Source organism: Lotus japonicus, chromosome 6, assembly GCF_012489685.1.
Source record: "Lotus japonicus ecotype B-129 chromosome 6, LjGifu_v1.2".
Lineage (NCBI taxonomy): Eukaryota > Viridiplantae > Streptophyta > Magnoliopsida > Fabales > Fabaceae > Lotus > Lotus japonicus.
The window spans coordinates 59734210-59747582 of NC_080046.1; the positions used below are offsets into that span (position 1 = coordinate 59734210).

General features: G+C 32.3%; 2 protein-coding genes across 2 annotated transcripts; both read right to left on the reverse strand.

Annotated features, from left to right (window-relative positions):
• Positions 1–444: 444 nt before the first annotated feature.
• On the reverse strand, positions 445–4385 carry LOC130726241 (DNA-directed RNA polymerases IV and V subunit 4-like). Its single transcript, XM_057577478.1, has 11 exons — positions 4241–4385; positions 3983–4035; positions 2898–2969; positions 2680–2727; positions 2449–2517; positions 2148–2259; positions 1951–2028; positions 1766–1799; positions 1622–1690; positions 777–880; positions 445–681 (listed from the first exon to the last, which is right to left on the reverse strand). The coding sequence occupies exons 2-10, from the start codon at positions 4026–4028 to the stop codon at positions 806–808; spliced, it is 603 nt and encodes a 200-aa protein (XP_057433461.1). The 5' UTR covers positions 4029–4035; positions 4241–4385; the 3' UTR covers positions 445–681; positions 777–805.
• Positions 4386–6204: 1819 nt separating this feature from the next.
• Positions 6205–10157, reverse strand: LOC130726515 (calcineurin B-like protein 2). The gene is made up of 9 exons (XM_057577794.1): positions 10099–10157; positions 8276–8436; positions 8020–8102; positions 7840–7899; positions 7559–7667; positions 7343–7395; positions 7135–7215; positions 6864–6976; positions 6205–6452 (listed from the first exon to the last, which is right to left on the reverse strand). Exons 2-9 carry the CDS (start codon positions 8403–8405, stop codon positions 6395–6397), a joined length of 687 nt encoding a protein of 228 aa, XP_057433777.1. The 5' UTR covers positions 8406–8436; positions 10099–10157; the 3' UTR covers positions 6205–6394.
• Between the last annotated feature and the right edge of the window lie 3216 nt (positions 10158–13373).

The following is a 13373-nucleotide window of genomic DNA, read 5'->3' on the forward strand; positions in this document are numbered from 1 at the left end:
AAACTGACCCATGTTTGTAAATTGTTTTTAAACTATTTTATTTTTTTATTATTCAAAAGAAACCCCATTTTATATCGCAATAAGTACATGTACAAATAAATTTTCATACTTATAAGACACAATTCTATCAAGCATCAAGATGGGTTCTCTGCAAAATAGCTTCCCTCTCTTTGTTTGGTCGATGGTAGTCATACAGTAATCTATATAGATGTGCTTATAAAAAAAAATCTATATAGATGTACAATTTACTATTTTACAATGTGATATCCTAAAAATTTCACATATTAACTATATAATTTATTTTAATTATGGTATCCTACCCTCATGTTATATTACATTCTAATCTTTATCGAATATTTATTAATGTTAAAAATCATATAAACTCAACTAAAAAATCGGTAAATAACCACAAAAAAATAACCATATTACCCTATTACGTGAAAATTTCTCATGAGAAAATCCATTCTCCCCTTAGATATAAGATCCATAGTCTTGTAGATATGAAATTCATCTACTTGAGATCCACATTAGATCTTTGTACAGCCATTGAAAACATGAATATAAAACATGGCTTGAGTTTTTACAACACATTGTCTCAGTTAGTAAGCTCAAGAATTGTTTTGCATGAGATAAATTTGCCAGGCGAGCAGTTACTTCAGCAAGCAGATCTAAATGGTAAACCTGCACTCAGAACAAATGAAAAGGCCAAATCAGAAGCAGATCTAAAAGAAGGATGCAGAGTGAAACAAAGCATAAAAAAGAGAAAACTCACTCACCAGTGAACCTTTTCCATTATGTGGCTTCTTTAGACTGGTCGTCTAAGCTTAGCAAGCTCACTCACTGAATCTTCAAGAAGTTGTCTGTTAAGGTTTATCTTACCCTGAAATAGAGATAAATACTATGAGATGGCACCACCCTATTTGCAAGTCGTTTTCTCTTTTGTTAATTTTCCTTTACAAGTGGGAATGAGAATCCCATATCCTCAGAAGAAATAAGGGCAAACAGAGAACTTAAATAGGTCTCATGACTAGGGATATAGTATGTGTTTGAGCTAACAACTTAATTAAGCACTTATTGCAATTACGCTTATCACATAAGCCTTTATTCCTAAGCTAATTTGAGAAGTTTATTGAAGTAAGCACAAAATAGGTTATATATAGGTATAAACGCTTATACATACGCTAATCTCAGCAGCTTATGAAAATATGTTCAAAACAACTTATAGGTAGTCATAGAGCTCATTTGAATACGGACCAAAATGCGCTTATGTGATAACAAAAGCTCTTCCAAACGGACCATAATAGTCAGAAAACTAGTTAAAATATCTTGTGTAGGCTCAAAAAGGGTCAAGCTATCCACCCCAGATATTTGGCATATAATAAACTGTCGCCCGACTTTGTTTTCAGTTTCACTACAGTAAGAAAAAAGGGGAAGGAAAACAATGGAGACCATGAAGTAGTTGTGTTTTTTGCAACTGCACTTACTTATCCAAGGGAGGCCTCCTTTTCTTAATAAACACTCAAAACATTAATAGTGAAATAATATCATTATATAACAAAGACCATACTCCTTCCATTGATGATTTAAGTTAAAAAGGAACTCAAAGTGCATCATGCCATACCTTCAATGATGGGAGGAGAGCATAAATTTCATCAACAGTTTCTGGGCACACATTAGCAATCACACATACCTGCAGTGGATAATGATGTCAAGAGAGCTACATAATACATAAGAACAAAGGAAGTTAGAATAAGATTGATAATACCTCACAATCAGTGAGACCATTATTTGCAAGAGGCCTAATATTTGAGTCAAGAGATGAACATTATAGAGACAAGAGATAGGAGTGATATAAAGTAAAACAATAATACCATTTAACATGCAAACAAATCCAAACACAGACAGCACACAGATGTATAAACACTGTCCACAGTGAAAATTTAAGGATACTCAACAATGCGTCTAATGGACTTGGCATTTGTATACTTGCTACTGCTTTTGGCATACTGCAGCCCCTTGTCAAATGGTCTAAAACAGAAAATAAAGACAAAGTTCAGATCAGTGAAATTGATCTTCTACTCCAGTAATAAAACTCAATTAGCTCATGCATCCTTTTCAATAAAAAAGAAGCTCAGTGTCTCTCTCACCCTGGGAGTTTGATAGTTGGATCTCTAGATAGCGTGACCATCTGCTCTTGAATTCCCTGTAAAATATCTGCAGCCTCACAATCCATCAAGCATTTGACATTTGCTGGAAGTTCTGCAATGTCACCCAGAGAATTAATGTTGTTGATATTGCTAAATTAGAGATAAAGTGGGGTTTCATCTAATGCAAACTAAACAGCTAAATCACAATGTGAGACAACATACAAGTATAAACTAATATATGATTTACAAAAAATCACAGGAAACAGAAAACACATGAGAGATGATGAAAGCAGGCTGATACCTCGATCAATTTTAAGGTCTTGTGACCCTGAAGTCTTTCCACCATTTGCAGCCTTGTCCTCCTTTTCACCTTGAAAATGAAAAATGGTCCATGAAAAAGAAACATAACTAACAAATCAAGAAAAGAATATAAGCAATCAGTTTAATGATTGGAATGAAGATTGTGCCAGAATGCAAACTCTCGAAATGACGAAAACAATAATAACTTGGGGAATCAGTAATCACATTATACCTTTTCCACCAGGTGTCGGTGAACCATTCATTCTGGATTGAAATGGACCTAGAATATACAACCAAACAATGACTTCAGTAAGTGATCGCACAACTAGTAGTAAATATGATCAGTATCCCAAAGTCTTTAGATATAGAAGCAACTGCTTTACAAAGAACCTCACAGTACTTGCATACTCCACAGAGAAGGAGTACAACAATCACATAAATGATGCTAACCTTCTTTGGAAAACTGAGCCTTCCTTCCCTGTGCTGATTTTGGTGTACTGTCATCTTTCCCTTTCAGGGATCCTAACAAGAAAAAAAATATTAACAATCAACATTTACAGTACCACCAAATGGTTAAAACTATTAACACCCACTATGCGCCATAGATCGATAAAGCCAAGATGAACACATTATCTGAAGTGTCCAACACAGAACCATATATCAGTAGTCAAAACAAACAGAAAAACAAAGATATAGGCATCAAGCAACATATGCAAATCAAAGGATGATATATATCAAAGACATATCCAACAAATCAAATGGGGAATAAATACATTAAAAAAATGGATATACCATCTCATATCTCAAAACAGGGGGAAAATGAAAGAATTTCCTAAGGGTGTGCTTGGGAGTTCCTGAGAGAGGGAAGGGCAAGGCTTTGAGAGTAAGTGAAGGGAAAGAAAGGGGAAGGGACGGTAAGCTCCCCCTTGGTCTGTGTTGGGCCGCAAGAGGATAAAACTCCGGGGGATCTCCACATTGGGCTTACAAGAGTAAACCACAAGTGCATTGGACACCACATTTTCACCCAAAACCTTAAGGCATTAGGTGTCTGGGTCCTCTTACTTATAAAGTGATTAATACTCCCCTAATCTTCCTATGTAAGACTTCTTTCCTCACACTTGACATCCCAACAGTCTAGAAGCTCAAAATTTCACCCAAACCCCCAATTTGAGGAAACTCCACAAAATAACTACACTAGTGTCTTGGAAGGGTTTTGGAGGGTTTTAAAAAATTCCCCAAATGCTTACCCACTTCTTAGAAAACTCTCAAAACAAGGGGATGACTTCTCATAAGCCTTTCATTTCCCTTCTCTCACCTCCAAAACTCAACTCACAAACACACACCATAAGAGAATGACAGTAACAGCAGCAATGTCATAGGTCAAATCCAGTCCAATATTTTTGCATGATGACCCAATAGAACAAAATCCAACCCCCAACAAAAGTGGGAAAAAAAATCAAATACCCAAAAGGAAAAATTGAAACTTTTTGGTAGAGCAAGGTGTATATATAAAGAGAGAATGTGAAACACTTCACCTGCTTTGCCAAACGGCGTAAAGCCCTTTCCTGTTTTGTCCGACATAGCTAACCTGCAAAATTCCAAGTAGAGAGCAATGCAGGTAAAGCAAACAAACAAACAACACAGTGATTTCAAAGACTAGTGTTGATGAACGATTCACAGTGTCAATGTAAGGTTATCGAATTGGGATTTTGCAGAGAAACGATTTTTCAGAACATGCGTTGAATTTGATGAAGTGCAGAAACACGGTGAAAGGGGAGTTAAGGTTTGCTTACCCACAGAGAAATTGCAGCACCAAAGGGAAGAAGAAAACGCCAATTGGAGTGAAGCAAATGCTAAAGAACACTGCAATTTGACAACAATGCTAAGGCATTGTTTGGTTGTAGGAGAAAAGTAGTAGGAAAGGAAAGAAAAAGAGTGGAAGGAAGATAATTTTTTGTTATTTGGTATGCAAAAAGAATGAAAGGGAAAGTGGAAGGAAAGAAAAGTTATATTTGTGAAATTATATAAATATGTAAGTAAAAAAATTAAATATAATACTTATCGGCAAACGCTAGTGGTGTCACTCAAAATAAGAGGGGCACCGATTTATCGAGTGTTTAGGAAAATTTTGACCATAGATGTAGGGGTTGTCTAAATAACCCATGATAGAAATTGGGTTAAATCACTCATTACATAGGTGTGTCAATCATGTTGTAACATGTGTCAACATATTATCCACCTCACTTTTTATTTTACATTTGCGTAATATTTATTTGATTAAATAATTTAATTGCACACTAACCCTACCAATTTAGATAATAGCATAGGAGTCCCTTTGAGAAAAAAAATTGAATCCCCAATTCCCCTTTCTTTCCCTGCGTACTTCTCTTCTTCTCTTCAAGAAGAATAACAAACGGTATAAATTAGGACAATTGGTAAAAAATTGCAATATTCTTAGTTTCCGCTCCAGTTAAGTATGCAAATTGAAATTTTGGGATTGTTATTTGTAGCTGTTCACTGGTATCCGTAGATAAGGTGCCTTTTGGAACCCTATAAAACGTTTGTTCAATGTTCTTTATCTTTCTGTTGTTCTTTATTATTAATCTAGATGTCATGCCTAAGCCTTGGATTTTGCAGTATCAACACAGACTGAACTAATGATTTCTATTCTTGAGGAGAAGAAAAGAACGCATACAAAGAAAGGGGATTAGGGATTTTTTTTTTAAGAAAAGGTATGCTATAATCTAAATTGATAGGGTTATTCTGCAATTGAATTAACTAATAAAATAAATATTGTGAAAATGTAAAATAAAAAGTGAGGTGGATAATATATGGACACATGTTACAATATGATTGGAACAACTAAGCAATGAGTGAGTTAACCCAATTTTTATCATGAGTTATTTAGACAACCCCATAGATGTAATATTAAAATATTTGATGGTTGAGATTGAATCACTGAAACAATCAAAATATCATTTTTTAACCCTATTTGCATCTCTGAAAATTGAAGTATACACTAAAGACAATTTTATAATCTCACGCCAAAATGTAGGGTAGGCACTAGTGCCATTTTTTTTTTGAGAGGCACCATACTTTTCTGAAAAAAAAAATAGTTTTAGGTAAAAAATGGTTTACTATTATAATTTTGGATTTTATTAAAAAAAATATCATTTTATAATATAATAGCAAGGGTACAAATCACCCAAAGCATGATCTATCTTATATTTTCCGTCAAGAGTAATCTACACCTATGTCCTCAACAAAAAATCTAAACCTTGAGCAAAAAGATATAGCCATCCGTCAAAAAATATATAACTAACATGCATCAAAAGAGTTGACATATACTATTTTTACACATACTAATAGCACATTTAGATTAATTTTGCAAAAAAAAATAAGAATTTTGTTTCCTTAAAATCAATTCTAGCACCAAGAAGTTACTCATAGAGTTTATAAGTAATTTTATTTTTAAAATCAATTGTAGAATGATTTTCTAACATGCGCTATAATTTAAGTTGTGGTTGCGTGTTGCCACTATGTCGCGGAATAGCAGACAAATGTAGGTTGATGTGGCCGCAACTGCGGTCCCAATGCGTGACTCTAAAGTCTGATACATTGCAACCACAATTTCGATTACAGATCGCAATTTAATACCATTCCTGCAATATTAACAAGTCACAATTGCAGATATATGTCAATCTAAAATTCCCTGGTGTTAATTCTTAAACACCCGCATATTCTATCAAGTTCTCCTTTTAATCCCAATCAAGCGAATAAATAACCAAATCCAGCAATAATATTACAAACCATAGTATCTGCCCAAAAAAGGGAATTGAAGGCAAAGTTCTATTTGATGAAAACATAAACAAAGTCTTAATTGCTAAACATAAAGAACATTCTCAGTCAAGACCAATGAAACTGCTGACATCAATGATGGAGTTGTCTTAATCATCTTCAACCTGTGAGTGAAAGATAAAACTAGGAAATGTGGTTGTGATTTCCCTGCAAAGAAAACAATTTGAGAGATGTTAGATGCTAGAACTTAATAACAAAATACTAGTCAATGTTAAACTAAAGATGTGTCCTTGAGATACATAACACACACACACAAAATGCTACCAATGATATAGGGTGTGTTTGAGTAAATAGTCTAATCAAGTGCTTATGTCAATGAGCATTTATCATATAAGCTCCAAAGCATTTATCTGTAAACTAATATGAGAAAGCTATCATGATAAGAAGAATTTTGAAATTTTTCCATAAGAAAAGCAGATGAGAAATTACTGCCTCATTCATAATACTCATAATGAATCATGTCATGGTTTTAACTCACCAATTAATAGCATAGATCCAAACATAAACTGGAAAGTTTCCACTCTAAAATTGTAATATCAGTTAGAAGAAGAAACTTACTTAAGATAGGGAAGGGTCATATTTTTCAGAAGAGATGGATGCGTCACGACAAGTTCTTTCCATTCTTCCAAGTCAATCTTCCCATCAAGCTTAGTATCAACTTCTTTGAATGTCTGAACAATATAAATACCATTAGCAACAGCTCTAGATAGCAAGAAAGAAATTATGAAAGAAAGAAACAACCTATTAATGCTTCAATAAACCTAGACTTGTGAATATATGATATCATGACATCCATATTGAAGTGTTCTCATATAAATGAAACAGTCACCTTGTCAATGATGCCATCAACCACATCATCTGCAAGTTTCATCCCAGATTCAGCTAGAGTGGCCACCACCATTTGTTTTAACTATGCCAAAAATAAAAAGGATCAGTGTGGCAGCGTATATATACCAGATACATGCTAAAGCACTTTGGAGAATACAAACTCCAAGGAAACAGAAGATACTCAAGTTTAAGAAAGAAAATTAAATTACCTCATGTTTCTCAATATATCCCTGATGTTTAAGATCATACAAGTTGAATAAAACTGCAAGAAGGGAAAGTTAGGAATCACCAAACAGTAAAGGAAAAAACAGACAACAATAGAAGCAACATATCACACCCTCTAGAATAAATACCCTTAATCCTTCACACAATTGTTTGCTAGAAGATATTTAAAGTCTTAATACATATAAATCTATTAATCTTACAGTCAGTCTTTTCAGTAACTGGTGCATTGGGATGAAAGACAGAGAGAGCACGCACAAACGCTCTGAAATTAAGTTTCCCATGGTGCTCTGCGTCAAACAAGTCAAACACCTACAGAATTTAAACAATGTACTGTCAGAAATATATTGTAACAGTTGGATTTTCTTTAAAATGCATCCAAAATAATTGTGTTGCATTTTTCCTTCTTCTTCCTTGAAGTGTAAAAAGGTTAAAAAGAGTTGTTAACAAAACTACTAGAGTACAAGTCAAAGCTTTTACATACCCTATCTGCAAATATGCTGTCTTTGTTGTCTGTCTTGTATAAGGCCATCTGAAATTCTTCCTGCCATATAAATTAAGATACTTATGAGTATAATACAGGGATAGGGAGAAAGAATATACACAAAACATCATAACTACTTTATGTTGTTATTGTCAAAAAAAAATTGATAGAACTACTAACCTTATGGATGAGTCCATCATCAATCATTGAACTGCTAATCTTCTTGTAGAGCTCATAGAGAGCTTCAATTTCACTAACACTAACTGCATTGAAACTAAAACAGCTTACATTCAAGTCTTAACAAGAACCTTAGTTACTGAAAAATGGTAAAATGATGCAGAATGTTCATTTCTACCTAACAATTTCCAAGATCTTCAAAGGCCTGAAAAGTTTCTAATATCACAAAATGGAAAGAAGTATGGAAATAATAACGTACATATTGTTTCTCTTGCAAGTGCTTCCGGATTCCGTAAACCTCTTGCAGGTTGCGGGGGCAAACCACGAGCATGAAAACAACTTAACGCAGCAGCAAACCACTGCTTCAATCCGTCGAAGCACCGCACCATGGTCTTTCCCAGAAATCAAAACATTTCCTAACTGCGAAGCAATGGACAACCAAGTTGAACATACATCAGCAGTTTATAAAAACTTCATCAACATACACAAGTAAATGAGGGCAAGTCAATCAAGGTGCGAGTAAACATGTTTAGAATTCTGAAGAGTTTATATGTTAAACATCATCTACAATTTGAATAAATACTTGTACATTATAAACTTGATATCCCCTCTCAACGCTGAATAATTTAGGTGACTACATACTATTAATTAAAAAGACACAAGGCAATCATGGCATGATAGGGGTGAACAAAAAAGTTGCAGCAAACTAATGACTATGATAAATCTAGAAAAGATTGCAGATAAACCAAAGCTTCAACAATGATATACTAGATTCGACATATTGTTTCTCATGTAATACCACAAACAATAGATGAATGATACGATAAGCAATAGAATCTCCGATCATGAATGATCTAATTTACATTCCATTTCAACATGCAAAACAAAGAACACCAAAACTTTCTCCAACTAGTTGAGATTAGTTACATGAATCATACGATATAATATCCCATCATAAATTAAGTTTGAAGATGGAATGTTTAACTTTAAATCTCTATTATGGATTGACATATAATTTATTGGTCTCTCTCTAGCTAGCTCTACCTATTAGACTATTCTCCATCTGGACAACTCTCATTATTCATTCCTCTACAGATCTTTGCAACGAATGTTTAGGGTTTCCAATGCACTAGCATTATCACTGCCATTAAGCTCCTCCCTTTTCTTCAGATCACAGAGCATAAAGAAGAAACCAACCACTTCTTAAAGACACAAGTCAGACTCAAGCAAGCAAGTCTCTTACTTCCTAAACATCAAACACACCAGAAAATGCCTTCTTAGCAAGCTCTGGTGAACCTTCAGCAAATCATTCCTTGGTGGAAACACCACCGACCTCTCCTTTGTATTGTTCTTCATCTCATCAACATCACATTTGATCTGGTACGTTTGATGATCTGGAAGTTAGAGATTTGCTTGAGTATGATATGTTTCTTCAAGAAGTGGTTGATTCCATCTTGATGAACTATGATGAGAAAGTAAGGAGCATAATGACAGTGACAATTGGTAATACTAAGCCCTAAATAAGGGTAGACTCAGCAAACTTCATGGGACAAAAATTATCATAGTTTTGAAAAATAGTTTTCATAGACAAATGTTTTTTTTCTTTTTATTGTTTCATTTTCAAAAATTATTCACAAATTCGAGTTTGATATTAGACTAGATTCCCAAGCACTAATAAGCCTATAAATTCTTTCCAATTACCCTAAGAAAATATTTAAAAATCAATCCATCTACTCAATGTCATTAAGAAAGTTATGATTTTCACCTCTATGGTCAACAAATAAAGACAACAAAAGAGAGCAATTTTGTAACAAACACTAGACATGGCCTTGAACTGAACCCCTTTAAAATGGCACATACCATGCTTGCAATGTTCAACAAATCCATCTACTTTGATGATTATTAAACACACTCATGAAGCAAGGTGTTAACTTTCATTGGAGCCAGTTTAATTAAACAGTAGACAAAGTTGGGGAATTTTAAACAAAATCTCAAGAAAAAGAAAAGAAGCAAGTTGCAAATAATTGAGAAGATCCAATAATGTATAAATTAAAAGGGTGAAAATGGAGGATTGAAGCTTACAATTCATAAAAAGCTGAAAATGGAGAAGGGGGAGACATGTTTGTTTTCTGTAATGTAATTTAGCATGGAATGAGAAAAAATAGGGACAAGCACATGGTTTATATACAGAAATATATATTTATTTATTTAAAGTATATATTAATTATTAGGAAGTGGGGGGTTTCCATATTCCATGAGAATTTTTTTTTTATATTTCTGTAACTGAAATAGATGTGTTTAGACTTTAGATTATGTAAAAAATGAATGAGGTCAGTGTAAGGAAATTAATTCTATATAATTAATATAGTAATTAATGGTATTAATTAATTTAATTATTAAATTTTGAAATTAAAATATTAAATACTCAAATTACTTCATGATAAAGGTAGTGATTGTAATTAATTAAGAAATACATTTATTGCTTATTAATTGTCCACATTTAAGAAAAAAAATTGTTCTTATATATCTGTCACTTAGCATTTCAAAATAGCATTAAATTTTTTCAAATAATATCATTATTAGAATAATAAATGAAGAAAGATAAAATACATTCTAAAGATGTAAAATAGGAAAATAAAAAAAAATCTGAAAATTAACAACATTAATTGTGCAACTTAATATTTGTGTATCTTCTCTCTCTTGACAGTTAAATATAAATTGAGGAGTTAAAACTAATTTTAATTATTAATTTTCAATAGTATATATATTTTTTATTGAAACTAATAGTATTTTTTTTATGGTCAACTAATAGTATGTATTAAAACTAAAAATAATAACAACGGTTGAAATCAGGTAATGCTAACGTCAAATTTTAATTATTATATTTCAATAATATATTTCAAAATAATTCATTATTTTTTTTCTATTAACCAAGGTATATCCACACAGTCGATATTGTGAGAGATTAATCTTCTAGCAAACAGTTAGTGAACTACCCAACTTACTTGATTAATTTATTATTATTTCACAAATATACACATATATATATATTAATTATAAGGAAATGTGTAAGTCTATTCAAAAAAAAAAGGAAATGTGTAAGTCAATAGTCATATTTAATGTTAGTTTTATATCCTTTTAATTATTTTTCATATCTTTCTTTCACTTTTTTGACGGAAAAAAAATTCCCGCAGTGTACATATTAAAGAAATGTGGATGTTTGAGAGGATATATACATATGAGAAAAAAATTGTGTTATTTCAAGAAAAACTTGATAAAAAAGAAAAACTTGATAAACTTTCCTAATATAACTACCTAGTAATATTATATTTTCAAAAATACTTTTATGATGTTTTTTTTTAATTAAATAGTTGATGATGTTTTTTTTTTCTTTTTGAAAAGTAGTTGATGATGTTTAATATTGCAGAAGTCCACGAATTACATTAACGGTCCCATAGTCTTTTTTTTTTCCAAGTCAATCACCTGATTGATTGTTTTTCATATTTAAAATATATATATATATATATATATACCTTTTAAACTTTATCATTTATAATTATTTCTATTTTTTAAAAATTATTACAACTTTGCCTTCTTAGATCTTAAAGTGTCTTGGCTATATATATTATCAAAATTTATTATTCCCTCCGTTCCAGAAAGTTTGTTGTTTTGCACCATTTTTCAATATCCCAAAATGTTTGTTGTTTTAGAAAATCAATACATTTTTTGCTAATTTTTTCCACTTATACCCTTATTTAATACAATTTCTCTCACTTATCACCTTTCATATTAACCAACCACAACTCTTCTCTGTTAATTACGTTATTCTCTATCTAAGTATAATTTAATAGGTGCACATCATACTAGTAAAAATTAAATAAGGGCAATCTAGTCAAGTTATACCATCAATAATTATTTTCTTACTCTTTGTGCCACAACCTTAAACTACAAACTTTCTGGAACGGAGGGAGTATCATATTTTAGATAAGAACAACTAATAAAGTTGTGTAAAGTTGTAATTAACTAAAATTATTATTAATGAAAAGTGATATCAACAAATATAATTTATTTAACTATTGCATAAAATTATTGAAGAAAAAAAACTCTCAAATTTAAATTTTTATTCAAAAAACTATAACGTATACATATAAAATTTGAAACATTAATGATCCAATACCAACTTGATAACCCCGGACCAACCTACGGGATTTTAATCGGATCGATCTGGTTTGCATTTGTTGAAAGAAAATTATAAACCTAAACAAAACTAATTAAATTTAATCGGTTAGAATTCTATTTTACCCTAAATCCGAACTAGTCCAACCTGTGAACACTACCAACTATGATGACTAGGATTGAGTTAGTGGATGATACATATGATTTAAAAAATATATTTTTAGATATTATTATGAAAATAAAATATATTTTATGTCAATGCCAATGAAGGATGTCCGCAATGTACGTGTGTTGAAAGAGTAGTAGTCCTTGTTTACATGGGACTACCTTATACCTTGATTACTAAGGTCCTATAGTGAAAAAGTCACATTATGATGAGCATCGAGATCAACGGACTACAACTTATTGTTAGTACGATATTAGACATAAATCAGAACATATATATATATATATATATATGAGTAATTACCACAATGATAAAGAAATAATAAGTTGTCTGATCGTGACTACACAAAGCCAAAATTCATAAACACATGACTTACTACATGACCTAGTGCATGGTACCACGCTTTAAAAGTCTCTCTGCGCTTGAGGCCATATAGAGACTCTCAAAGGTGGCACACACACGAGAAGGGTGTGCCATATCAACAAAACCCACTAGTTGTACATGCATCCACATAAGCATTTTAAAAAATTAAGAATAACCATAAAATTTCACATCATAAATGATGTCCATGCACAAATGGCAACATGGTGGGTTAAGGTTGGGTTTTACCTCCCTCAAACCCGAACTCAAACCTAAACCCAATGGGGATGAAAGCACAAACTCTAACCCCGGACCCGTCGGGCTGTGAGTCTTCCAACCCAAACCTGCTTTAGTCCCCGACCCGACACTTAAGACATTTTTCTTTTTTCAAACAATTGTGTTTTACCTCATTCTACCATACTTTTTTGGATTTATTAAATTTAACAATAGTTTCATAATTTCATGTGTATCATACAAATTTGAGTTCGAGCACGGGTATCACTAATATCAAACCCAGCTTAAAAACTGGGGTTAAAGTACTTGATCTCATTCAAATTGAGTCGGTTTCGGGTGGGTACCCATTAGTTTGGGTTAAATTTCCTTACCCATTCCACGTGAGTAGAAAAGTAGGATCTTTACAAGTGAATTTAAAAAA